Source organism: Passer domesticus, chromosome 5 (genome assembly GCF_036417665.1).
Source record: "Passer domesticus isolate bPasDom1 chromosome 5, bPasDom1.hap1, whole genome shotgun sequence".
NCBI lineage: Eukaryota > Metazoa > Chordata > Aves > Passeriformes > Passeridae > Passer > Passer domesticus.
Window position 1 is genome coordinate 2,978,030 of NC_087478.1, and position 27,213 is coordinate 3,005,242.

At 48.4% G+C, this 27,213-nt stretch overlaps 1 protein-coding gene across 1 annotated transcript in view; it reads left to right on the forward strand.

The window, feature by feature from the left end:
* Positions 1-1,830: 1,830 nt before the first annotated feature.
* LOC135301540 (store-operated calcium entry regulator STIMATE-like) overlaps positions 1,831-27,213 on the forward strand; it is a 29,462-nt gene continuing 4,079 nt past the window's right edge. The window contains exons 1-7 of the mRNA XM_064421726.1: positions 1,831-1,969; positions 12,687-12,735; positions 12,996-13,091; positions 14,801-14,922; positions 22,623-22,735; positions 23,813-23,896; positions 24,884-25,000. Coding sequence (XP_064277796.1) covers positions 1,861-1,969; positions 12,687-12,735; positions 12,996-13,091; positions 14,801-14,922; positions 22,623-22,735; positions 23,813-23,896; positions 24,884-25,000 — 690 coding nt within the window. The 5' untranslated portion in view covers positions 1,831-1,860. The remainder of the gene's footprint in view (positions 1,970-12,686; positions 12,736-12,995; positions 13,092-14,800; positions 14,923-22,622; positions 22,736-23,812; positions 23,897-24,883; positions 25,001-27,213) is intronic.

A 27,213-nucleotide genomic window follows, 5' to 3' on the forward strand; every position in this document is an offset into this window, starting at 1 on the left:
ATCCTGAACTCCATGCCTCTCTCTGTTTGCCTGTTTCCATTGCATCCCCATCTCCAACCTCTTCCCCATCCCCATCCTTATCCCCTTCCCTATCACCACACTCATCCTCATCACCATCTCCATTCCCATTTCCATCTCCATCCCTATTCCCATCTCCATTCCCATGGCTGCCTCTGTCTCAGTGTCTGTGTCCACTGCATCCCCATCTCCAACCCTTTCAATATCCTCATCTGTCTTTGTCCCCATCTTTTTCCCTGTTCCCATCCCCAACTCAACTCCATTTCCATTTTCATCCCCATTCCCATCTCCATCTGTCTCCGTCTCAATCTCTGTCCCCTTTGTATCCTCATCTCCAACTTCTTCCACATCCCAATCTCCACCTCTGTCCCCATCCTCGTCCCCTTCCCCATCCCTGTCCTGATTATCATCCCTATCCCTAATTCAGCTCCATTCCCATCCCCACCTCCATCTTCATCCCCATCCCTCTGTCTCTCTGTCCCCTTTGTATCCTCATCTCCAACTTCTTCCACATCCCAATCACTGCCTCTGTCCCTTTCCCCATCTCTGTCCTGATCCTCATCCTGGTCTCCGACTCCATTCCCATCCCCGCCTCCATCTTCATCCCTCTCTCTCTGTCCCCTTTCTATCCCCTTCCCCATCCCTATCCTGATCCTCATCCCTGTCCCTAACTCAACTCCATTTCCATCCCTATCCCTCTGTCTCTCTGTCCCCTTTGTATCCTCATCTCCAGCTTCTTCCACACCCCAATCTCCACCTCTGTCCCTATCCTTGTCCCCTTCCCCATCCTTGCCTCCATCTTCATCCCTCTGTCTCTCTGTCTCCTTTGTATCCTCATCTCAACTTCTTCCACATCCCCATCTTCGCCTCTGTCCCCTTCCCCATCCCTGTCCTGATCCTCATCCCCATCCGCACCTCCATTCCCATCCCTGTCTCTATTTTCATCCCTCTGTCTCTGTCTCTGTCTCTCTGTCCCCTTTGTATCCTTATCTCCAACTTCTTCCACATCCCAACCTCTGCCTCTGTTCCCATCCTTCCCCATCTGTCCCTTGTCCCTTTCCCCATCCCTGTCCTTCCTGATCCTCATCCCTGTCCCTAACTCAACTCCATTTCCATCCCCATCCCTCTGTCTCTCTGTTCCCTTTGTATCCTCATCTCCAACTACTTCCACATCCCAATCTCCACCTCCGTCCCCTTCCCCATCCCTGTCCCCTTCCCCATCCCCTTGCCCAACTCCATTCCCATCCCCGCCTCCATCTTCATCCCTCTCTCTCTGTCCCCTTTGTATCCCCTTCCCCATCCCTATCCTGATCCTCATCCCTATCCCTAACTCAACTCCATTTCCATCCCCATCCCTCTGTCTTTCTGTCCCCTTAGTATCCTCATCTCCAACTTCCTCCACATCCCAGTCTCCGCCTCTGTCCCCTTCCCCATCCCTGTCCTGATCCTGATCCTCATCCCCATCCCATCTTCATCCCTCTGTCTCTCTCTCTGTCCACTTCGTATCCTCATCTCCAACTTCTTCCACATCTCCATCTCTGTTCCTGTCCCCATCTTCGACCCTCTGTCTCTGTGCCTTTTGTATCCCATCTCCGTCCCCATCCTGTCCCTTTTCCCCGTCCCTCTCCTCCTCCCCATCCCCTCCGCGGTCCCTCCCCTCCCGCCCCGCCCCGGGTGCTGCTGCCGCCGGGGCGGGCCGGGGGCGGGGGCGGCGGCTCGGGGCCGCCTTTGTGCGGGGCCGGGGCTCTGCCATCCCCACTCCCAGCCCCGCTTCGTTCCGCGTTGTCCCGCTCCGTCCCGCTCCGTCCCGTCCCGTCCCGTCCCGGCGCTTCCCGCGGCTCCATGGCCGCCCCGCGCCCGGCGCACGGCTGCGGCAGCGGAGCGCTGCTGGGGCGCTTCGGGGTGCTGCTGCAGGCGCTGCTGGCCCTCTGCGCCTTCAGCACCCTCATGTGTGAGTACCGGGGGGCTCGGGGCACCCCCTGCCCGCGGGGGGACCTCGCTGGGGTGGGCGCCCGTTCTCCTAAAAAGCGCCAAGTTTTGCGCTTGGGCTCGGGAGGAAGGGACGCGCTGGGGATGTCGCCGAGCCGGCGGCTGCGGCGCCAGATGCTCCTTCTCCAAAACTGCCTAATCTGATGGTAATGAAGCTCCCTGCAATCTGTTAACATCGGCTGCGCTTGTGCGAGCCATTGCTCACTCACTTAGAAAATTTTAATGAAGGGCAAAAGAAGCTGTCGGGGTAACCCCGCGAGGTGCCGGGGAGGAGCTGATAAAAACGGGGCGGGTGTCAGGGTGATTTAACTGCGCTGTGATGCTGTCCTGTTGAATTCTCGCTTCAGCTGCGCGAAGTTTTAGGGCTTGAGCGGCTGGGGAAGGAGGTTAGAGAGAGAACGTGTTTTTCTGGTTATTGGGAAGGGGTGATAGTGGGAGAAGTGAATTGAGGAGTGAGAAAAATCACCCGGGGCGTGATTTCCTAGATGCAGAGAGAGCGGCCTCAAGTTACGCTGTAGAAAGTTCAGTGGATATTTGGGAAAGCTGCTTCCCCGGAAGGGGAAGGCATTGGAGCAGGCTGCCCAGGGCAGTGGTGGAGCCTCCGTCCCGGGAGGGATTTAAACGACGTGTGGATAATAGTGGAGGACTTGGCCGTGCTGGGTTAATGATTGGACTTGACGGTATTAGAATACTTTTCCAGCTTCAGTGATTCTGCCATCCTGTGAAAAGGTGCGGAACGCTGAGGCTGAAAGAGCCGTGAAAATTTGCTGTTTTTCTGTGCCGCAGCTGTGTTTTGCTCAGAGCAATGCGTGTGTTGCTGCTCTTCAGGGTTAAGTGGTTTAGCACAAGTCGAATCAACATGCCAGAACTCGATCTGTTTTCCTTGTTTAAAAGCCTGTGGTGACAGTGAACCGAAACTTTCAAGTTTTCTGGCTAAGTAGCTGCAGATTTTGAGGTTCTCTTGCCCCCTCTGCTTTTGGAAACCACTTTCAAAGGCTCCAGCGCTGCGGTTAACGCCAAGCTGCCAGAGAAAATTGCAACAAGTTCTTCCAGGGATAGCTGATACCTTCTTCCAGCTGGAGCAGCCCAGTTGCAGCATGCCACTGCTTGTGTTTCACCAAATATTTTCAGTAAGAATAGTGGTAATTTCTTTTTCTGTTCCTGTTCCCCCTAGTGATGTGTGCATGTTGGTTAATTTGCCCATAAACGCCATGGGGTGTCCCATAAAATCAAGGACTTCAGTAAATCATGTTGGAATACCTCTGTGGATGAGGCTGCATAACCCCTGCCAGAAAATCAGCAACTCTGGGCTGACTGCTGGAGCAAGGGCTAATATTTCTGTGAACATTAACAACCTCTTGGTTAATGAAGAGAAACTGAAAGCTGAGCCTGTGTGGTTTTGTTCTGAGTCAGCTGAGGAGGAACTGCTGCCTGGCACCCCAAGGGCAGATGTGTTTACAGCCCTGGGATCCCAAGCAGAGCACCTCCCCTGTCTGTGGTGGTCCCTGATCCTCCCCAGCTGGTCCTTACCTGTGCCCCAGTCACACACTTCCAGCTGGAGGCTTTTTGGATCTGCTGGAGGGGCTGTTTGTGTGCTGACTCCTAGCCCATGGTGATTGTGGGCTCACCAACACTTTTGTGCTGGGCGGCAGCTTGCAGCTTTTGGGTTGTTTCTGTGGCACATCCAGCTGGCAGCCTTCAGGTAAAGGAGAGGGCTCCAGTGCCTGGGAGGTGTGGAAGCCTCTGGAGCTGAGACAAAAAACTTCCTGGGAACTTTGGTTGCATCTTCCTTGCATCCAGCCAGGCAGTCCCAGCTGGGTGACTGCATGGTGTAGAATTTAGGATGTTGCTGTTGTTGGAGTCTGCCCTTTGATACTTCTTTCCTCCAGCATTTTCTTCTTTCCTTCAGCGTTTCTGTTGTTTTTATTACTGGGATTTCCTCTTTGCCAGGATGGTGCAGGTCATGGGTTAGTAAGTGGAAACAAGGTCCACAAGGGTAGTGAGGCCCTGGCACAGGGTGCCCAGAGAAGCTGTGGCTGCCCCTGGAAGTGTCCAAGGCCAAGTTGGATGGGGCTTGGAGCAACCTGGGATAGTGGAAGGTGTCCCTGCCCATGGCAAGGGGTTGGAACTGGATTATCTTTAATGTCCCTTCTGACCCAAAGCCATGTTACAGAATTCCTGTCCAAACCCAAACTAATGCCTTTTCTACCTATTCCTTCTACTTTAAAGTACCAGCTCAGCTGTAGGAACACATGGATTTGGACAGATAAAATTTCCAAATTGTGCAGGTACTGTTCAGAGCTCTTGAAAGCATGCAGAGGAACTCAGACTAACAATGTGGCATTCTGCAAAGTTTTGCAGGTGTGTGTGCATGGATGTGCTCAGAGTATCCCTCCAGAATGTGGGTCCCAAGCATGGCCATTGCAGGGAGGATAAATTTGCTTTTATCAGAGCAATTAGTGTCATTGAATTTGTGTTTCTTGCGGCTGTGGAAAGATTCTCTCCTGCCAACCCGGTAGGAAAATCTAATGGAGGAGGAAATCAGTCTTGAATGATTGAGTGGGGTGCTTGGTCCCCATTGCTGTGGATTCTGTGAAGTGTGTCTTTTGTGTGGTGAATGCAGGACCCAGAAGTAAATGATGCCCAGCCTTGGCAGGGAGTCAGGACAGCTGTTTATGGGGTTTTGTCATTCTGTCAACTCCCATGAGCAATCGTGGTAACAGCTCATTTTAGCCTACAAACACTCTCTTGCTTTTCCAGCAAGGTCTTTAGGGCTGTAGTCAAGCCTAACCCCAGTATGACCAGAGCTTGTTCTGCTTGCAGCTTTGCCCCATTTGGGAGTCAAACAGCAAAGAGATGTTGCCCTTTCCACCTGCCTGGGGTGGCTGTGGAGGCACTTTGGCTGTAAGGACAGTCCTAGAACTGAACACAAACACTGAAAGCAGAAGCCCAGCAGCTGTGTGTGTGTGTGTGGCAATCTGGATTGCTGTGCAAGAGCCTCCCCTGGGGAGGTCATGGCCCTGAGGAGTGGGGATAATTGTGCAATCCCATCTGAAGCAGTTTGCAGTGCTTTTCCTTGAGCATCACTCAGTTGAGTGGAGAAAGCTCATTGCAGTTATCTCAGCTGCAAGGGCTGGGTGTGCTTTTGGGGGCTGAGCCCCTGCAGTTGCTGCTATTCTTTGAAACATTTTTTTTTGTTTGTTTGGTTGGTTTTTTTTTTTTGGTTTGGTTTTTTTTTTTTGTTTTGTTTTGTTTTTGAGGAAGGGGTTCTAGACTAGCAAGAGTTGTCCAGGTTTGCACAGGGGACAACAGAACTCTTTGAAATGAGGGAAGATCTTTTGTACAAATTTTATCCATAGCCCTCTCCATGAATTAACTAGAGTGCAGGAGAAACAGATTTGGGGAGTTGAATATTTTTGTCTCCATTGTGAATGGAAAAAGTTTTCCCTGGAGCTGGTATACTCATTTTCTACTCTACCACAAACAGCAAGGAGGAAACGCACAAACTTTTGTTTCCCTTCCAGCTTTTTCTGAAACTGTCTTGGCAGCCCCCTGAATGAGGTGTAGTAGCACTTGTGATGTTGGTATGAAAATAGATGTTGCTCTTGGAAAACACTCACACTGCCAGGCAAGGAGAGCTGGACTGGACTGAGCCCCCACAACACCGTGGGAAATCTGTTTTTCAGCTTTACTTCTGAAAATGTCTTGATCCTGCCTCATGTGACAGCAGTGTCCCCCTCTCCTCTTGCATGTCACTGCTGGACATGCTCTTCCAGCCCTGAGCTTAGCCTTAAGAAGGCACAGTTTGCAGTAGGGGCCCTGGTGCTGACCCCCAGGCAGGACTTGGTGCTGGAGGTGCTCTGTTAGCACCTGGGATGGTGATTTAGACACTGGTCCAAGTAGCTTGTCCTGAGGCAGAGCCACAGAATAGGAATTCACCCGACTTCCTGTAAAAGAAATAAGTGTCTCTGTGGTGGAAAACAGTTGTTAAAGAACATCAGAAGTATCCCCTTGATCTGTGGCCTGTGTTTTCTTCATCTCTGTGGATTTTCCAGCTGAGCTTTTGAGGTTGATTTTCTCCTGGATGGTGAAATGGGAGAGAGCATCCTCACGTTGAGAAGTGTCTGAACTTTGAGAGGGACTCATGGAAGCTGTTGTGCTCATCTCCACCAGATAAATCAAACTTAACCCATATTTTGTGACTTTTTACTAGGCCCTGTAGTGATAGGAAAAGGGGCATTGGTTTTAAACTGAAAGAGGATAGATTTAGACTAAGTACAAGAGGAATTTTTTTTACAATGAGGGCGCTGAAACCCTGAAACAGGTTGCCCTGTGGAATGATGGATGTCCGATCCCTGGAAACATCCAATGTCAGGTTGGATGGGTCTCTGACCAGCCTGGTCTAGTGGAAGGTGTCCCTGTCCATGGCAGGGGTTTGGAATGAGGTGACCATCAAAGGACCCTTCCAACCCAAACCATCCTGTGATTCTGCCCCAGTGCTAAGTTCAGGGTGGTTGCTGTACACAGTTTGAAGTGAAGTGCTGCTTTCTGTGCTTCAAAAGTATCCCAAATGCTTTCTGGTTTTTGACTTACACTGCAAATCCCTCATAAGGGTGGGTGGCAGTGGGAACCCATGATTCTGTTAACAAGAAGAAATAAATGCTAGAGCACTTGATCTGTCCAGACTTCCATTCTGTTCTAAAATACATCTGCCCAAGACACAAAAGCACTGCAGGCTTACCAAGACAGGCTCTGCTGCCTTGGCTTGCTGTCACCCAAGTGCATAACTGTGTGTGATTTTAATTGTTCACACAAAATAACATGTAAATTCCAACTTCACCCTTGTAAATGCTTTTCCCCCTAGAGAAAAACAAAGCCACAGAGGTTAGCTGTGCCTGGCAGTGTGAAGCTTGGGTCCTTGCTGATTTACATGTAGGTTTGTGGGTTAAGCAGCAAGCTGCACATGGCAGGACTCTCAGCACGTCTCTCTTCTGCTTCAGTACATCTGAAAACTGCATGAGCCCGACAACATGTGTTGCACTTTGTGGGCTGGAAGGTCTGTGCAGCACTCGGTGTGCTTCATTAAGCTGCACACAGCTTTCCACAGAGCTTTAGAATTGCAGCTGTTGATTGCTCTGACCTCTCCTTGGCCGTCACCCCTCGAGCGGCCGAGCGCGGACTGGGAAGCTCCTGGTTCCTGAGAGAACAAAGGCATTGGGGAAGATGAGAAATGAGCTGGCAGAGTAGAGCTTCGTGAGGAGTTACCTGTGATCCACAGGCAGCTGAGCACCTTGCTGGGTTGGTTCTGCAATGTGTGGTGAGCAGTTGATGTTATGGGTGACTTAACGAGACAAGAAACTGTACAGGGAAATTAGTCTAATTATGAGGTGGAGCATGCAAAGCTTTAAGGAGGCTCTTAAATTCACAGCTTGCTTTTTAAACAGCATTTGTAAGAAAACTGTATGGCAGAGAGACTTTAATGATAGAAGTTGGGTTTGGATAAAATGCTGTCTTTAATGCTAAAAGGGAGTAGAAAGTAGATGATGGTTAAGGTCCCTTCAAACCCAAACCATCTGTGATTCTATGATAACTGCTTGTGCATCACTTCATTCTTCAGGTGGTGTTCTCTTAGTGATCTTGGATTTTATGGTCTTACTTTTATCTTTCCTTGTCTAAACTCCATTTTCCAAGGGACTGGCTTGCAATGTAGTAATGCTTCGTATAGAGGGAGTCACAACTGCCTCCTCCAGGATGCTCTGAATTTGAGTTGGAGCCCAGCCTCAGTCCAGGTGTCCTGTAGGACCTACTGTGTCAGCAGATAATATGTTCTGTTCTCAACGTGCAAAGCACAACTGATGGTTGTTATCTCACAGCTTTGGTTGGTGACCACCTGGCACTTGGCTAGAATAACAGCTTTAAAAATCTGTGTACAAATAGGACACAAAGGGTAGAGCTTAAGGCTGAGAACCATGCCAGGGTCCTCTGTGGCCTTCATTGGGGCAGCTGGAGTCTCCAGAAGGATGAATGTTCCAGCTGAGGCTCCTGAACAACCTGGTCTGGTGGAAGGTGTCCCTGCCCATGGCAGGGAATTGGAACAAGATGTCTTTAAAGACCCTTCCCATCAAACCATTCAGTGATTTCATGAACACCATCTCAATTTCTGTTCCTTCCTCTGCCAGCTTTGCTAGAGGTGCTTTCATTCTCCTAACACTGGTACAAGGCTCTCTGGGAGGGAATGACAGAATACACCAAGTCCAGACCTGAGCATGGAAGTCAGCAGCAGTCTGTGCCATCAAACCACTGACAGCTCTTTTGAGGAGGAAAACCAGGACTTTTGCTGCTCCCTGAACTGATGGGGGATATAAATTTCACACTTTTCTGGCCAGCATGTTGGCTGCTCTCTGCAAACAGTGGCTGCTTCTTCCTCCCATTGTGTCTGGGGTCGAGCTGTCTGAGTGGCTGCACGCTTGAGCTAAGAATAGTGCAGACCCCAGGGTTTTGGCTCTGTATCCTGAATGTTGGCTTCTTTCCTGCCTGGGGCTTGGAAAGAGCCTGGGAAAGGGCGTGTCCTGCAAAATAGGTTGAGATGTGTTATTGGAGACTGTACTGCTGAAAATAACACAGGGCTTGGGCAGGGGAAGAGCTTCTGTTTCCTCCCTGGTACAGTAGCTCCGAGTCTTTTTTGTCACGAGCAGAAATAAAGTCCTGACCCTCTTTCTAGTGGGATGTGGCTCTGGAGATGGGGTTTATGGCAGTAAGTTTAGTCCCCTCTTAAATGCAGATAGCAGTGTCACCAGTTTGGAGCATTTCAGACTATTTTTGATGGACCTTTCACAATTTAGGTGTATTAATGCATCTATAAATGCTTCTCATATCAGGTTCATTTTTCAGTATCCATCCCCCATGCCTGCTTCTGAGCTCAGAGAGGTCAGGCTTGAATCCCTGTAAATCAAATCCCAAAAGTTCTGTCTGTTGAGTCAACACCTCCCTCCCAAACCTCACTTCAGACTCCTGTGGTTGGTTGCAGTAAGATTTGTCAGGGAGGTGGTCTGGCTCTCAGCCAAGCATGTCTAACCATATCCTAGGGAGATAAATTTCCCCCTATAATTTTGTAGAAACCTGACTTGGTAGCCTGTTTTGCTGATCAGCAGCTGGTTGATGCTGCAGCTAATCCTGCTTAAATTAGGGGGTTTGTTTTATACCTGTGCTGGTGCACAAATCTGCAGCAGATGTGCCTGAATGCAGTGTGGGGTCAATGGGGATGCAGGGAGGATGTTCCAGTGTGGGTGAGGAACAGCACAAGGGAGTAGGGCTGCTGTTGCTACTGCCCTTGTCTTAATCAATTATTAGAATCAGAGAATTTGTTTAAAAGCAGAAGTAGGCTGTGGGACATTGGCTGTGACAAGCTCTGGTAACTTCACAGCTCTTGTCTTTGTGCAGGGCACCAAAGCTGTCTGTCCCCTTTCTGATGCATCAAGAGAACACCATAAGGAATATTAACCTCTGTATTACCCTGGAAAAAGAGTGAGGACAGCTGTCACTGTGCTTTTATCTTTTAGCTTTCTGACTGCTTCCAGATCTATATTGACAGACTCCAGCAAATAGTTTTTTTTTCTTTTAACTTTTCACAGGTTCTCATTCAGATGTCAGCTTCCACCCAGCCTGGTGGCTCTGAGGGGATTTCAAGCATGTGTAATCTTTTTTGTCCTTGACTGAAGAGGAAGGGCTGGGAAGTATTTTGTTTCCTGCCCTACCCTCTCTCTGCTGTGGTCAGGGGATCTCTCAAATTGTCACCCATCTTCCTTCCCTTTTGGTTCAGCTTCACAGCTTTTTGTCTGCAGCAGTGGGGCCAAGCAGGGGCAGGGTGGGAGCTCTTGAGGGCAGAGCCTGCAGGAGGCAGGCACCCTCCCAGTGGTGCTCTGCTCGTGTTCAGTGGGACAGACCTGGTCCCCTTCTTAAAAATCTCAGAGTCACAGAATGGTTGGGAGCTTAGAGATCATCCAGCTCCACCTCCTGCCGTGGGCAGGGACACCTTCCACCATCCCAGGCTGCTCCAAGCCCTGTCCAGCCTGGCCTGGGACACTTCCAGGGATCCAGGGCAGCCACAGTTTCTCTGGGCACCCTGTGCCAAGGTCTTCTCACCCTCACAGGGAAGAATTCCTTCCCAAGATGTGCAATAACATTGCTTCCTTGCACAAGGCAGCTTGCTTTGCACATGGACACGGCTGAGAAGGGAAGCAGCATTAAAATATTCAATACTGTGGTTGGGAAGACAAATTCCTGATGCCTTCTGATATAGACCAGCTACATTCCAGTCTCATTTTCAGTCTAATTGAATAGGGGTTCTCTTCCATCTTGTGCAACTCTGTGTGCAGTAAACTACATTTTTAATTTGTTTCAGGTGTTTTTATGGAGTTTAATTTGGTTATAGAGGCTAGAACTCAAATATCACATTTTCTTTTCCTTGTTGCATGCATAACTTCCCTTAAAGTAAATATTAAGGATGGACTGATCTGTCTGAGCCAGGGTAGCAAACCCACCTACAGCTGGTGGAAAACTGAGTGGACTGCAGTGATTGGAAACACATTTTGAGAAGAACAGAGGAGATTTTAGCCTTTCTCCAGCTTGATCCAGCTGAGCCTGTGCCTGTGCATGCCATGGCTTGGCTCTCTGTAGCATTTGGAAGAGGGGAGGGAAGCTTTGCAGTTGCTGCTGACTCTCCAGAGCCCTGCTGTGCTCACTGAGCACAAAGTGCTGCTTCATGGAGGGCTCCATCATCTCCTGGAGTCTTCAGAGATGTGGTGCTGCTCCTGTGGGTTTAACATCCCCCCCCCCAACCCCGGGTCACAGCTACCAAACAACTCTGCTCCCTGTCTAAGCTCTGGTAATCTTGGCTGGATTTCTGGTTTAATTTGGAGACAGCCTGCTGCAGCTCTGCACAGTAAATGCCCTATTAAGCAGTTAATTATTTCTCTATAATACTAGCTTTTATCTTTAATACAACAGTTTTACTGTCTCTGATAATTACACAGTCTCAGATAACTCTCTTAAATCTAATGAGGCATGACAAGCTGTGTTCAACAAGGCACCACACCATTAACTTCTTACCTCTTACTTGTCATCTTATCACACTGAATTACTGTGTTTCTAGCCTGAGTGGCTGGGGATACATAACATGTCACTTCTCATTAGGAAAATAATCAAAATCCACCCCTGGTGCTCCTGTGGTTGGGCTGGTGGTCAGCTGGCTGGCCTGGTGGCCTGAAGACCCCTCCAACAGCTTCTCTTTGCCCCCATGAGCTGAGGGTTGCTTTAAACACTTCTGGGCTCTTGGATGGTCCATGGCTCTGATGCTTGTGGGTAGGTGAAATGAAATTGGCTTTTGAAGGGCACCAGTGATGATAGATCTTGTCTGAGCTGATGGAAGTCATTGCTGCAGGAATATCTCATGGTGGGATTCAGCTGGATGAGGGAAACTGGTGGTTTTTTTCTGCACAGGGGTAGGACCAGCTGCTGCAGCAGCGGCTGGTGTGACTTGACTGGAGTTTTGTTACTCATCACTGCAATAATGGATCAGGGTGTAGCAGTGCTGGTTTCCTGTGGATTTGAGACTGGCCCCAAATCCTGCACGTGCCTGACTAAATCCTGGGATTAGGGGAGATCACAGGGTTGGAGAATGGTTTGGGTTGGAAGGGGCCTTACAGACTATTTTATTCCACCCCCTGCCATGGGCAGGGACACCTTCCACCATCCCAGATTGCTCCAAGCCCTGTCCAGCCTGGCCTTGACACTTCCAGGGATTCAGGGGCAGCCACAGCTTCTCTGGGCACGCTTTTCCAGTGCCTCCCCATCCTCACAGTAAAGAATTTCTCCCCAGTCTCCCACCTAAATATCTCTTCTTTTAGTTGTAAAAAGTTCCTCATTGTCCTTTCACCCTTGTCTTTTCATCTGTTGCCCTGTCACCTTGCCAGTAAAAGCAGCGCAAAGCTGCACTTCTGAAATGTCAAGGCTCCTGTCAGGGAAGTCCCTGCATCCTTCCATGTTGGATCAGGAAGGCATTTCCCAGGGGAAGGAGCCCAGGCTGCCCTTTGGGAGCAGCCTGAGGGCTCAGATACAGCTGGAGAGAGCAGAGCACTTACCTGACCTTGTGTGCTTCAAGCAATGAAGAGTTCCTTCACTGCCACTGCAATTTCAGATTGCCTGGAAGGATTATTAGGGCTGGCAGGTAGTGCTGACCCCTCCCTCAGCATTCCCTAGGTCCCATGGCAGGGGAATGCTGTTGCTGAAGGATGCCAGGAGCACACACCTCTCTCTGAGCACCTCTGCTGTCCATCCTGCTGACCCCTGGGCCTTGCCTCTGGTGGGTTTGCTCCCAGAGAACAGAACCATGGAATCATTGTGGCTGGAAAAGCCATCCAGGACCATCAAGGCCAAGCATTAACCCAGCACTGCCCAGCCCACCCCTAACCCTGAACACAAACTCTGTGTCTTCTGGGCACTTCCAGGGACAGTGATTCCACCACTGCCCTGGGCAGGTCCTTTGGCTTTGCTCAGCTTGAAACTTGCAGCTGCTGAGGCTCCTGCAGGATTTTTGGGCTGCTTTTGCAGTGCAGGTGGGTGCAGGCTGCACACATGGAGGGTTCATGTGGGTGATGGAACCTCTCTGGTTCTCTTTGCAGTAAAACGATTTAAGGAGCCAAAGGCAGAGCGGCGTCCCTGGAGGATATGGTGAGATTTTTTTTCATTTGAGACTTGAAAAAGCTGTGTTTATAATATTTTTTTCCTCTTACACTAACAGTCTCCTAGGCCCCCTGTGTGTCCTGTATGACGTTTAATTGTTAAATGAAATGTGCTGCTGCTTCCCAAGGAAATCTCCATAAAGATAAATAAATTTTATTATTAAATTTAAATAAATTTTATTTCTAGGTGTTCCCTAGAAATAAAATTCCCTGCAAAACTCCTTCAGAAAATCTTGGTTTTTCCTCCAGGTTTTATGATACCTCCAAGCAAGCCATAGGTGCCCTCTTCATCCACTTTGCCAATGTTTTTCTGTCTGATCTCACTGAGGAGGACCCTTGCTCTCTGTAAGTACACAAGGCCTTCATGCCCTACATCTGTCAGAGGGAGAATTGTGTTGGGAAGAGTCATGAACAGTGGAAATGGATCCATCTGAAGCACTGCATGGGGATAAACCCTACTGAGCTTGTTTTTGTGGTCTCTGTTGTCTTCTTTGCTGGTCCTGTTTGGGGGATTTCTAAACCAAACTTCAGACTAAATGTAGAAATGCCACCTTTACTTCAGGCACTTTGCAGATAAAAATTTAGTCTCAGCATTAACCTCATCTCATTTTGAGAAACTCCTTTAGGCTTCAAAATGCTCCTTAAAACCTTCTGGCCCATCTCCTTTTTTATATTAAAGTTCTGCAGTTTGATATGTTTCTTTAAGCAGACTAAGGTTTGGCTGGGGCTGCACATAACCTCTCAAATGATGTATTGTTGTTTTTTTTAAACAGACAGTGTTTTAAAATAAACCCTTTCATGCTTTTATGCTGTGCCCTTTGGGTGTGTTGTTTATTTTTGATGTGTGTTTTATGTTTCCCTGCCTGACTTGTCATCCTGAAGCAGGCAGCTTAAAACCCTCCAGCCCTGTCCCTGGGCTTTGAGGCTCCTACTCTGTGTCCTGCCCAGAATAAACCACCAGAGTTCCATGTTTGTATGGAAGGCTCTGATTTTCAGCAGCTGGAAACTGTAAAAAGCCAGCCTGAGTTTTTGGATGTAGAAAAAACTTAATGTTATGCTTTCAAAGTGGATATCAAAAGCAGATTTTTGTTTTCAGTTTCTTGGTTCAGAGGCAGCATCGAGTTCTGGAAAAGGAAGTGTTCACTGCTGTAGCCTTGTGCTTGGCATTTTCTTCCTCCTGTAGAAATCTGGCAGAAAATATTTCAATAATGGAAAACTGCATGAAAAAAACACATTAATCTATGTGATTTTTTTTTTTCCTTTTGTTTTTGGAGTTCATTAAAATACCAAGCCCTGGATTAGAGCTTGGACCCTGCAATCCCCAGAAGGTCCCTACAGATCTCCTGCCTCTGGCACTCTGCCCAGTGACACTCCAACTTCCAGAGCTGCAGAACTCAAATCCATTGAGCCAAAATCTCCTGGCAGGGATGGGTTCAGCTCCTGGATCTGCAGTGGGACCTGAAACTGGAGCTTTTTGGGACCTCAGGGTTCTTGCTGCTGAGCCAGGGCCCATCACCTCTCCCAAAACCTGCCTCTCAGTCTGTATCTCTTTTTTTGGAGCCTCTTGCAGCTGCTCAGAAAAAATGGACTTTATGCCTCTTCTGCTGCCCAGTTTGTAGAGCAGCTGTGGTGCCCAAAAAGCTGCCATTTTGTCACGTGAAATTCTGGGAACAGTTTGGTTTTGTTTCCTCTGAAACTTGAGATTTCATTTTTTCTTTATTAGAAAAAAAAAGATACTGCAAATGGAAAGTTTCCCTTTTTTGGGGGGTGGGGGCGGTGTAACTTTTAAGAAGTATTTATTGCTATATGAATAAATGAACAGTGCCAGAGAGTTGTTGGAGCCTATGCCTTCTCTCCTGAAGAAGCTTTTAAACTAAGAAATTGTGGTAAGGCTTAGGAAAATGCAATAAAAGAGAAAGAAAGCAAGTTTGGATTGTTAAGCAGGCTTATTTAAAATCTTGGTGTTTTTAAATTAATTTCCATTATGAAATTAAAGATTTTAAGTAATACTTTAGAACACTGAAGCTGAAACCTGAATTTTCCTCTGCTCTTAGCTACCTTATTAATTTCATCCTGGATGCCACGCTGGGGATGCTGCTGATCTGGCTGGGTGTGAAAGTTGTCTCCTGGATCGTGCAGCACAAGAAATACACATACCTGGTCTTTGGGGAGTATGGTAGGTGTCCCTGCTCTGCCCAGAGGGGGTTGGTGTGCTCCCAGCTGGGAATGGGGGCAAAAAATAGCAGGAGCTCCAGTCTGGGGCTGAAATGGGAGCAGCTGTTATCCCTTCTTCAAGGAGCTCCTGAGGGGGAATTAAATTCTAGAACCACTGGAGTGTAGCAGGTGAGGAAAAGCTGAACATTTCCTTGGATGTGGAATATACCCCAGGACATTGGTGTGGTAAATTAAGGTGTATAAGGTTCTTTTTTTGGGTTTTTCTGTGGGTTTTTACTTATCATCTTCATTCAGAATATGGAGTTTTTCTTGTATTTGCCTTGAGCTGTAGGGATCAGCCAGGGCACAGTGTGACCCCAAAAGTTGAGTTCTCAAGTGTGGCCTCTTTCTCTTTAAATTCCTGCCTTGAGATGGAGAAAACCTTTTCAAAAAGCTGCTCTCAGCCAGCCCCACTAGGGGGTAGCAGCTCCCTTCCAAAAGAGCAGAGCCAACTTGCTGGAGAAGCTGTGAGAAAGGGAAAAATTAATGCTTTGCTTATTTTACATTACATCTAATGTACAGATGGATTCAGTCCTATTTCAGAAAATACATCTTACTCATAAAAATTTCAGTCTTGCCATTAAGAAGTTAATCATGAAGTCTGTTCTGAGGTTAGTCTGATTTTTTTTTTTGTGTGTGTGTGTGTTTTTAGTAGCTGATCTGGCATCTGAGCTGGTGAAACTTGGACCCAAGTGAGATTGGTTTGGAGACCCCAGTGCCTTGTGAATTTGCTCAGCCTGTGCAGATGGGCCATGGCAGAGGGTGAAGGGCCTGGCTGGGTTTGTGAGGCAGCAGGAGCAGCTGCACACTGGGAATGAGATGATGTGGGCAGGACTGGCTCCCCTCAAACCTGAGAGTGCCTTTCAAGGCTCATCTCCAGAGCAGTTTCAGCATCCTGACAGCAGGCGTTTGGTGGGGGCAACACCTTTTGTATTTTCCCTTATAGCTCCTCCTTTATAATAGATCAGTCAGTCAGATGAGACAGCAGAAGAATGCAGATATTCTTAGTTCAGGAACTGGAGTTTTTCCCCTTTGGAGCAACAAGGACTGGAAGCCCAACCAGCTCAGGACACAGCTTCAGCTTCGTGCGCCACGTCTGCAGCTGAGCAGAAGCAAAAACCATGAAAAGTCTGTTGGCAGAGCAGGGATGAACTTCTGTAGCTGGCCCCTCATTAGGGCTGGCTTGGACCACAGAAACAGCTCACTCCTTTGAGAAAATCTTGCTTCCATTAGTGAAAAACAAGTTTGTGCTGTTGCTTGAATTCGGTTCTTGGATTGGGGGTTAAATATCTCATCCATCAAGTACAGTTTTTGGTGCAGGTCTCTGGCCAGAGTGACCCCAGTGGAAAATACAGGTGGGAGCCAAGTGACATGTCCAAGGCAATCCTGTGGCAGGGCTGGGGAAGGAAAACACTCCTGCCCTCATCTCTGGTGTTAAGTAACTTCCAAAACAGTTGGGAAGATGCTTGTAAACTTTGTACGGTTTGATGCAGGCTCCAGGAATATGATTCATTTTCTGGGCTAATTGCTCTACCAGACTTTTGCTCCTCAGGAGAATTGAGGGAAGCAACATAAATCCTGCAGAGGAGAAAGCCAGGGGAGCACCAAATGTTGCAAACAGCAGTCAGTGCCATTGCTGCAGCCATCAGAACAGAAGGATTGTGGTTTTCTCCAGTAGAACCAGTACCCATCTTCCTGCATCAGCTTGGAGGGGAAAAAAATAATATCTGTCACAGCTGTGTGCTTCCAGCAGCCCTGCAGCTGATGCAAAGCACTGCAGTTGTCCTTTGGTGTGGGCTGCAGCAGTTCCTCCTGCTCTCTGGTTGCTCCTCCTGCCTCCACAGCCCTGGCTGGCTCCCCCTGTGCAGCTGCATTAATGGGGAAGCAAAGTAAAGGGGAGGGAAAGCACTTAAATCTATGCTGCTATTTTAAGCATCCAGCTGTCCAGAATTGTTTAGAAAAATCAATTATTTCCATATTTCCAAAAACCCAGGAACAGGCATTCTGAGATCAGCCTTTCTTGTGCCTGAGCTCATGGCCAAACATTGCTGCAGCCAGGAATGATCTGTTTTACAGCTAGTGGGGACTCAAAGGCTCCTGTTTGCTTATACTCCTCCATCTTTTGCCCAAAAGCTCTTGATTACTCTCTGAACTGCCTCTAAGCACAGGAAACTGCATTTTGGAAAGTGCTGTCTCTTCTCAGGATGCCTGGCTCCTAAGATCAAAGACTGGGGAAGTGTTTTCTTGGCACAGGTGGGCTTTGGGGAGTGAGGGTTGCCTTACACCTACTCAGAGCTAGCAAACTCCTGCCCCTGGAGGTGTTAAAGGCCAGGTTGGATGGGACCCTGAGAAACTCCCATAGCAGGGGCTTTGGAACTAGGTGATATTTTTAGTGTCCATTCCAACCCAAACCATTCTGTGATGATTCTGTGAAATTCCACAAACACGCCAGTGCTGTAGCAGGTCATAGAAACTGTCCCTGCAGGGAACCATCACAGGGAGGAGAACAAAGCTGAGCTAAAGCTTCAAAAGATGTGGGAGATGGATACCCAAGTTCTTGGAGGTGCTGTTGGGCTGGGACAGGCTGAGCAGGGGATGTGCTGGCTCCAGCCAGGGTGTGCAGATCAAGCCTGACTGAACTTTGTGCCTGATCTCCAGACTGGTCCAGCTCTCTTCTCCCTCCCCATGGCAATGAGCAGCTCCCTGGAGAACACCTTTCTATGGCTGCAGTGCCCTGACAGATTACTTCAGAAATACCCCAGTATTGAGAGAGAGATTTCCTGCAATGTGCAAGTAAATTTTTCTAGAGGAGCATTAAGAAATGAGGGGGAGGAAGAGAGTTCTCAGTGGAAAATGTCCCTCTGGATGCCCATCTGGATGTTGACTTGTAGCTGTGGTCACTGGCTGTCTAAGCCTGATGCTTTGTGCTTGTTCAGTGTCTGGAAATGGAAAGGCATCTTGCTTGGAGGCCTTCAAAGTCTGTTTAGTGGCCTGTTGAACTCTGCTGGTCAAATTTAGTTCTAAGAGAATCTGCTCTGTGCCAGCTGCTGAGTTTAACTGAGGACCTGTGTAGGCTGCTTTTGGCCCCGTGGTGATGCTGTACAAAATTTCCATAACAAATATTCCCACGTCCTGGAGCAGTCAAGGGAGCTGGCTGCTAATGCCTGAGGAAATACTGCTGGAAATAGCTCTAACCTGAGGGGCTGTCCTGTCCTCAGCCTGCTGGGCTTTTCCACCCCTAGGGCCAGGGGGGAAAAGTGAGGAGAGGGCTGAAGGTCCTGCTCAGGGACTGAGTGTCTGGTTGGGTCCCTTGCTCTGAGCAGGGGTGCAACCTCTGAATTTGGATGACAGCAACACTGTTCCCTGCAGTTTGAGTATCCACAGGGACCAAAGATGCAGAGCAGTGACACTGCACACTGGGGACAGATTCCAGCTGTGCACTCACTTTTCTCTGGTTCAGCAGTGTGACAGGTTGTCCAGGGGAACTGGGAATGCCCCATCCCTGGAAGTGCTCAAGGCCAGGCTGGATGGGTTTTGAACAACCTGGTCTAGTGGGAGGTGTCCCTGCTTGTGGGGTCCCTTCCAACCCACACCATTCTATGATTCAATTATTTTAGTTCAGGTGCAGAAAATGCCAGAGGGGGTCTGGGATATCCACTGGACCCATCTGGCTGCTCTGATTCACCACATTCCCATCTGTAAAAACTTTGGCTCAATTGGAGGGCAAAACCATTTTCACACAATTCAGAGTTTTCTGCCATTTCCTACCCTCTCTACTTGGCACTGGTAATTAGATCTTTTGGTTTTGGAGGTACCATTTGAATATCTCCTGAGAAGTTTTTATTGACTTTTTCTACCCCACCTTGTCACCCAGTACAACTTCCATTGCTTTCAAATACTTGCCTTTCCTCAAACCCCCTGAACCCTGCACTTTGGCTGTGATTGAGCTTTTTTCCTACCTGCTCTGTGCACACCAGTCCCCAGAAGGCTGTAAATGAAGCTGTCTGGCAGTAACATGTGGGCTGTGCTGACAGCTTGGTGCATTAGGCAGCCTGGATTAAAACTAATCCTGTTGTGTGGTAACAGCTCAAATACCTCAGGCTCTGCTGCTCTGGCTCTCAGCAGTTGGGCTCCCACATACCAGTGGAGGATGAGACACATTTGTGTGAGGTTGCCACAGCCTCCAGTGGTTCCTGGGCTGCTCCAAGGAAGTTTTCCTGGTGGTGGGGAGCACTAGGAATGCTGCTGGAGGAGAGCAGTCATAATTCACTGGGTGCATCCTTTGGGGTGAAGGAGAATATTAATTTCTACGAGGATGGGAGATGGTTGCAGGAAGGTTTTAGCAGAGGCTGTTCTCTAAGCTGGAGGGAGAGGTTTGTGGTAGACTCCATGTGTAGAGCTGAGATGTGTCACTATAAGACACGAGAGAACACGATGCAGACATGCTGGTGCTCTCAAGGCAGGAAAAAGGGACTTTTATTTTCTGATTCCAACACTTACAGATTTCCAAAGGTGACAGTGGATTGGAGGGTGAAAGTGCCACCTCTCCAATGACACTGGACAAACCAACAGTTCATCAAATTTCTCCTCTTCCATAAAAGAATACAAAACAATAAGCTGTTTACAGAGAGTGTGTGAGAAAGTTTGCTACAAGAATGCAAAGACATCAGAAGGTTTAGAAAATCTTAAAAAATCAGGGCGACAGAGATGTCCTGGGTTACCTCCCAGCTAGAACCAGGGACAAGAAGCTGGAAGGGTTCAGAGGGAATATTATACATTTAATCACTCAGCAGGTGTGATGTGGAGGCTGCAGAGGTCATTCAGACCAGTTCCCCACCCTGCTGTGTTCAGAGTTTTCTTTTGTTGTAGGAAAGAGGAGGACATCTATTTTATTCTAATTTTTTTTGGCCTCCAGGTAGCAGATTAGTTTTTTGCTGGCTGGCAGCATGGTGTGGCTGAAATTCTTGTGGGCTCTTCTCGAGATTTATGTATAGAAACATTTCCTGTGAGAAGAATCATTTCCCACCCACAGAGCAGGGCAGCTCTTGATCCACCAAAGACCTCAGGCTGAGTCTGAGGATGCCTCTGACCAGCTTTCTGTAGGAAAGCAGCACTTACATGAGCTCAGCTCCAGTCTTCCAGCCTTTCCCTTCTGTGGAAGGAGATGGGGCAAATCTGTCACATGGGCTGGTCTAGGGACCACAGCAAAACCTTCCCTGATGAGGTTCCAGGAAATGTTGACTAGGATGTTCCTGGTGTTGGTCAGAGTCAGGTGAATCAGTGGTGGATTAGTGCTGGATGGACACTGGGGTGGATCAGTGGTCCTTGGATGACTCCACACCTGCTGAGGTGAGAAGCAGACAGCTGCATTCCTTGGTGAAGTGGAAATGAGCTGCTGTCTCTAAGTCACCTTTGCAGCCCTTAAGGCCGTGCTGCTGTTTTGTTTTCACCTTTGTCTTGAATCATTTTGGTACAGAGCAGCCTCCTGTCCTTGGGAGGTCTGGATGCAGTAAAAAATAAATAAATAATAACAGTAAATAGATCTTCTTGCTGCATGTGGAAGTGTTGGATACCCAGGCAAGTCCATGCCTAGGGTGGGTTTAGAAGCAGCTTGTCTTTCCTAGGGTCTGTGTGTGGTTGCCACAGGCTCCAGTGGTTCTTGGGCTGTTCCAAGGAAGCTTTGCTGGTGGTGGGGAGCATTAGGAAAGCTGCTGGAGGAGAGCAGTCAAAATTCAGTGGGTGCATCCTTTGGGGTGAAGGAGAATATTAATTTCTCCTTTCTCTTCTTTGGCCTGGTGAGCCAAAACCTTCCTGGAGCTGTGCAGTGCACAGAGTGTAGAGCAAAGAGCCATGGTTGTGGTGGGGAATGACAGTGACCTGTCCCTGCAAGGGGGCAGGCATTTGGGGGAGATCTCAGACCTGCTGCTGCTTTTTGGGCAAGCTGAGATGACAGAGGGAAGTGCTGTCACAAAGAGCCAATTCACAAAAGGTGCTGTGGCTTTAGTCCTGTCCCTCCACGGGGGACAGAGCACAGCTGACAACACAGAGCAGAAGGGAAAGAGTTCAAATGCAGGAAGGATACAACGGCTGTGTTTGTTTTCCTGATTTGTTTGTACTCAGAGCTCTGATGGGTGGTGATAATGTGGTGGTTTCTGGGAGAATTGGTTTGTTTGGGGGTACGGGGCAAAAAGCTTCACTAGACCCAACGTGTGTGCCAAAGGCAGCCAGGCATCCTAATCTATTGGGAGAGGCTTTTAGGAGGATCAAAGGCTCTCTGACACCAGCCTGTGGCTCTAACACTGCTCCCATCTCCTCACAGACCACCCATTAAGCTGTTGCCTGCCAAGGAGCAGAGATTCCTCTCTCCAAAATCTCCACAGGCTCTGCTGGGTGTGCATCCACATAACCTTCCTGGCTCCCTCTTCCTGCCTTCCCTCCATGCAGCTCCTGCTGGTTTGGCTCTCTCTGCCTGCTCTCCTCATCCCTGCACCCTCAGCTTCCCTTCTTCCCTCTCCTCTTCTTTGCTTCCTTCTCAATCATGTCTTGAGTAATTAAGAAATTTGGGATCCTACCTTGGACACCACCAGGATTCCTCTGCTTTTTAGCTGTAGCTTTGCAACGAGGCAGGTGTTCTGGTATATTGCTAATAAATGACAGAATAAGGACAAATGTACCTGAAAACCCTTTTTGCACTTGCTGGGAAGCTGACCCCCACAGAGCTGGGGCTTGGTTGGACACCAGCTCTTAGCAAATCCCAGCATGTGCTGCTGGTTTTTGTGACCAGAGGATTTTATTGGTGTGGATAAATGTGCCTTTGCAGGTTGCTGGTGTTGTCTCCCCCTGCCACACCTCGACAGAATTGTGCTGAAAAGTGGGGAAAAGTGGACAAAAGTGAAGCAAGGCTCCCACCCTGCTGCCCTCTGACCACATCGAGTGTTGGCATCTGTCAGTGCCAACTGCACAGACTCCTTTGCATGGATGGAATCCCAAATTCCGGGCAGATTATGCTGGGAACAAGTGTTGCCAGGGGTTATCTTTGTCTTTAAGTGGTAAGAGGAAATGCTGCAGCTTTCCTGAGGCAGATAGGGTAGCTCAGTTTTGCAGAGCTGAGATATTCTGGTGAGCCAGGGGAGGTGATAACCAGCTGGCAGGGTGCTCACAGAGGGCTGAAGCAAGCATGTGTAATAGATACAGAACCATTATTGTTGTTAACAATACAAATATGCTTTTCCTTATTTCTTGGTGAGTGTCCCGTTGGAAACATTCATATTTAATTAGCATTGATTCTTTTTGAGTGAATTGCTTTAAAACCTGGGGTGATGGAGCCCCTGTCCCTTGCTCAGACAGTATCACATAACCAGCCCTTCACTTCATCAGCACAATGAAATTATTCTCTTCAGGCCTGACAAATTACACTGCTTGGAATGAAAACAGTTACTTGAAATTTTCAAAATGTTTCTGGTAACTGTGTGGGTAAAGCTTGGCAGGGAGCACAGTGCAGATTATATTTTTAATGATCTATTTGCATTTATTTTATAGAAGAATGAGCAGGTAGTGACTGGTCCTTGTAGAGAAGAGGGTCAGTATCAAGCATGAGGCAACTTTTCTGCAAGGCTGTCTCCTCCTGTCCTGTGTCCCAGATTTAATATTCTGTTTTTCCAGGTGACCCTCCACAAGCTGCTGCCTGGATTGGCCAGTGTATCCTCTACTTGCTGATAATGGTTTTTGAGAAGACTGTGATTAGCCTTGTCCTGCTTATCCCTGGTTGGACGAAGGTAAGCAGTATTTTTCTAGCTGTAGCTGTTGTGGTTTCTTTTTGCTTTGCCCGATTCATGGTTCCCATTATTGAAGGCCTTTAATCTTCACATTTACTGAAATCACTCTGTAATCATTAGCTATTACTTAAATTTTGGGAAACATGACTTTCATAATGGTTTGGCTTCTGGTGCATTCTCTTGCTAGTCAAAAGCTAATGGAATAAGATGATGGTTTAATTTTCTTCCCCATTCTTGGAAGGCTAAAATGGGCTGGGCTGGCAGCTGAGCTCCTTCAGTTCTGCCAGAGGATTTCTGTGTTATTCTGTCAAGTCAGTCTGTGTTGGTGTTTTGTGATCCTGTGCTTAAACTGGGGGATTAGAGATTAATTTGGAAAGTGCTGTATGAGTAGTGTGTTGTCTTTTCCTGCTCAGCTGCTTCTGTATGCCAGCAGTGTTAATTGTGTTGATCAGAACTTTATCTTTAAAAAAATAAAAATAATAACCTGTGGGGCTTTTAGCCACTTACCTGTTGGCAGGTAGGTGTGATGGGTGTAAAAACCTAATTCTGAGAGTCAGGATAACTCCAGCTTGGAGTCCTCTTTGAGCAGGCTCTGAGGTACCAGGCACTGTGTGTAACTGAGGAGTTATCTCCAGCAGTCTGGGAGCACTTACCTCTTTGAGGGTTGTCCTTCAAACCCAGTAGCCCACAGTGCTCACACTTGGATGTGAACTTCTCCAGCAGCACAAATCCAGATCCAGAGAAGCTTCTGGATTCCTCTCCATTATTACTGTTTGTGGCTGGTGTCCTTGTTCTGCAGAGGACCTCCAGGGAGCCAAGGGAAGTCCCACCAGTTGTTGTCATGGATAGTTGCACTGAAGGACTTGTTTCTGCACAAAATCATGTGTTTGGCAGCTGGGCTAAGGGAATATCCTGTGTAATCTTTTAAGGGCTGGGTTGAAACACAGGCTGCAGCGCTCTGGCTGCTCATGTAAAAAGACAAGCAATTTTCATCAAAGATCTTGCAACAGAGCTGTTCAAATAATGCTAAAGTGTTCTAAATAACGTTAAGTGTTCTAAATATTTTCTTCTCTGCAGCTTCAGCAGATCCTCCTGGGTTACATCCCAAACCCTCAGCTGGAGCTCGTCCTGGTGATGTTTGTTGTGCCTTTCATAGTCAATGTGAGTGGTGCCTCTGCAAGAGCTGGGTGGGCTGGTTGGGAGATTACAGTGCACCCTCATGGGAGTGCACAGGGACTGGCTGGGGGCAGCCTTGAAGTGCCTGGGACAGGGTGGAGGGGTGTGTAAAGAAATCGTCAGTCACAAATCTGTCAGTGCCACAGTCTCTGTTCCCAATTCCCTTCCCTTTCTCTGGGCTGCTGTGGGGCTGACTCTTCCCCTCTTGGAATAAAGCTGGGTCTCCTTAGGTGAGAGCTCATCTCAGCAGCATGGGGATGCCCAAAACCCTTTAATGTCCTGTAGGATTGCTTGTGACCTTGCAATCCAGTCATTTGGCTGGATGTCAGATTGTATTACAGCAAGACAAGGTGCTCAGGGTTACCCACAACTGTTCTTCTCAAAACTAGTTGGACAAAACCTCTTGAAAGCTCAGCTCTTTCCTGGTTCCCCTGATTCTGGGTAATCCTTGAGCTGCTGCTCAGCTCCTGCTGAGGTGGGTGGTGGGAACAAGGTGTTAACACTCAGATGCTCCCTGGACAAGCAGGGAGTTGAACTCACTGCCAGCTCATCCCATGCACATTTCAATGGATGCAGCACTGGCAAAGTTGGATTGATCTGCCTCTCTCCACCATCCCAGGCTGGAAAGCAAATCCCACACTGGAAAGCAGATTCTGGTCCTCAAAGAACTGACCAGGGTCTGGTTCAGGCAGATGAGCTTTGGATGGAGCTTGGTTCAGTGGTTATGTTCTGTGGAAACTCAGCCTGTTGTGGTCTTTATTTAATCTGGAAACAAAAGGACTTGTGTAAGAAGGGACTGAAGGAATTGGACTCATCCAGTCTCCATGGGCACAATTGATGCAGGGCTGATTTAGATACGAGGCTGATAAGTCTGGATGTCTGGAGAAGCCAAGAGGAGAAGAAATATCTGTGACTGAATGATTCTACATTTTGGTCTCTGCAATCTGTTGATTTAAGTTCTTTCTTCCCAAGGCCATTATGTTCTGGGTTGTGGACAGCTTGATCATGAGGAAATACAAGCAGAAGGATGCCCTAGACATCAATGGATCCACAGAAACTCCTCGGGCCAGGAGGACTGAGGAATCTCAGGTAAGACCAGGGATGCAAACTTGTGCTTCAGACCAAAATGCAAATTTGTGGGATGGTCTGTGTGTTTTACCACAGCCCTGTAACAGAACATCACACTGCCTGGACCTGGGGTGGTGCTTCCTGGATGTGGGTGATCACCCTCCCAAGTCAAACTCACTCTAACCATGAGCAGTGTGACAGCCCAGGAAGTGTTGCTGAAATACTGCCCTGGATGATGACAGTGTCTTGGGGAGATGAGCTGGCTTCTGCACAGATCTGTGCGTGCAGGCTAAAACTGTCCCTCTGAGCTTTGCTATATTTAATTGTAATTAATTTTGGCTGGGAAGAGCTTACTTTCCTCTCTGTAATGGTCTTTTAGAGGACAAGGCTTAGCTGGGAATCCTATTTTTGTCAGCATTTGGTATTTTTTCAACCAGATTATTGTCCCTTAGCTGGAGGAGGCTGTGTTTTGTGTAGTCTGAGCCTGAAAGTTATGGTGGGAGAGGAAATGCTGCAGTTCCAGCAGACTTTGTTCTTCTTAATCATGTGGGGTTTGTTGGGTAGGTGGTGTCTACTTCTCACTGACCTTTGGGCAGAGTCCACAGTCTTGGTCCCTGGGAGGAATTCCCTTCCTTCTCCTGGCACCCAGGCCTGGTTTCAGTGTGTTCTGTGTACAGCTGCTGATACCCTGCAGCTCGCTGGTGAGACTTACCAAGATAAGATAATTCCTGGCAATCGCAGCCTGGCTCCTGGAGGAGCTTCTGCTGAGGAATTCAGGATGAACACAAATAGCTCTTGCTCTCTGAGAGTCCTTTCATAAGGAGTAACTCAGCTCTTGTGCTGATAGATGGGATGGCCCATCACTGGTGACATTGCAGCGCACACAGAGGTGGGAATGTTTTCACAGTGTGTGCTTGGCAGTCTGCTCAGCAGCCAAGGCTTCTGTGTCCCAGGGGAGCAGTGAGGAAGTGCCACTGCTCGTGCAGTGTCAGAGGAGTCCTGGCTCTGGCAGGGAGGGCAGGCAGATGGGAGCAGCTGTTGAGACAGGGGGGTCACTCCTGCTGGCCCTGCCTCTGGATGAACAGCTCTGGGGAGGTCAAGCCCTGCCCTGCTCACTGGATGTGTTCCTGAAGCCCAGGCTCTGTCAGAATTACACCAGCTCAGAGGCAGAGCTGAGTGGGTGACATCTCTGTTTGAGACAAGGATCTCCTTCACAGCTTTTGGGACCAAACCTGGGAGCATCCAGGCTCACAGAGGGTGGCAGCCGTGGATGTGTCACAGATGGTGTCACAGCTCCATGGAGATGGAGCTGCACCTCTGCCTTGTTCCACTGGTGACCTCTAGCTCAGTTTTTGGATAATCTGAAGGAACAATACCTGCTAATTTCCAGATGCGAAGAAAGCCTCTTCTGGCAGGTCAACAGGCAGGGAGTTTCAAGTAGTGGAAACAATTCCCACAGTCTGCCACTTTCTGTCAAAGATTTCTCTCACCTTCCACGTACCTGACTTCTTTTCTCTGAAGACTTCAGCAGAAATTCAACAATGTGCAGGTCATCTGTTCATCCTGAAACCCTCTGATCCATCACTGCAGTACCAAGGAGACTGGTTTCTTCTCAGAGCAGTCTGCAGGGATTGCCTCCTTCATGCTCAGACATGTTCCTGTGCGTCGGGCCTGACAAATATTTTGGGCAGAGAAGGAAGTTTATGAAGAAATACAGAAGTGGGTGACTTGTTTTCCAACCCTTTCTTGGCTCTGGGCCTTGAGGAATAGCCTTAAGCTCCAGCTTCAGGTGTCAGCTTCTTAAGCTGTGAATTAAAGATCATGTTGACTGGCTGAGCCCTACAGCTGGATTGACTGGAATTTAGGCTCAAAAGCAGAAAATGAGCATTTGCTGGGCTTGTTGCTGCTAATCACCTGTTCAGGTGGGGGAATTTCATGTTTCCCTGCTGCCCAGTGGAGGAGGGAGGGGGGCAGAGCTAATGTGTCCCCCAGGTTTATCAGGGTCCATCAGGGCTGTCTCGCTGCAGGCGCCACCAGCTCCCATCTCACTGCTGACTTGAATTTCAGCCCTCTGCCTGTCTCACCAATGGAGTGTCTTTATTTTCACAAGAACCAGCAGTTCGTGTTTGGAAAAGGAGGGGGAGAGATAGGAAGGAGAATGGAAAGAGTGGGCTGGAGTTAACCTGTTACAAGCCCACGCTCTGTGCTTTCTCCGGGAGAAACCCAGCAGCAGC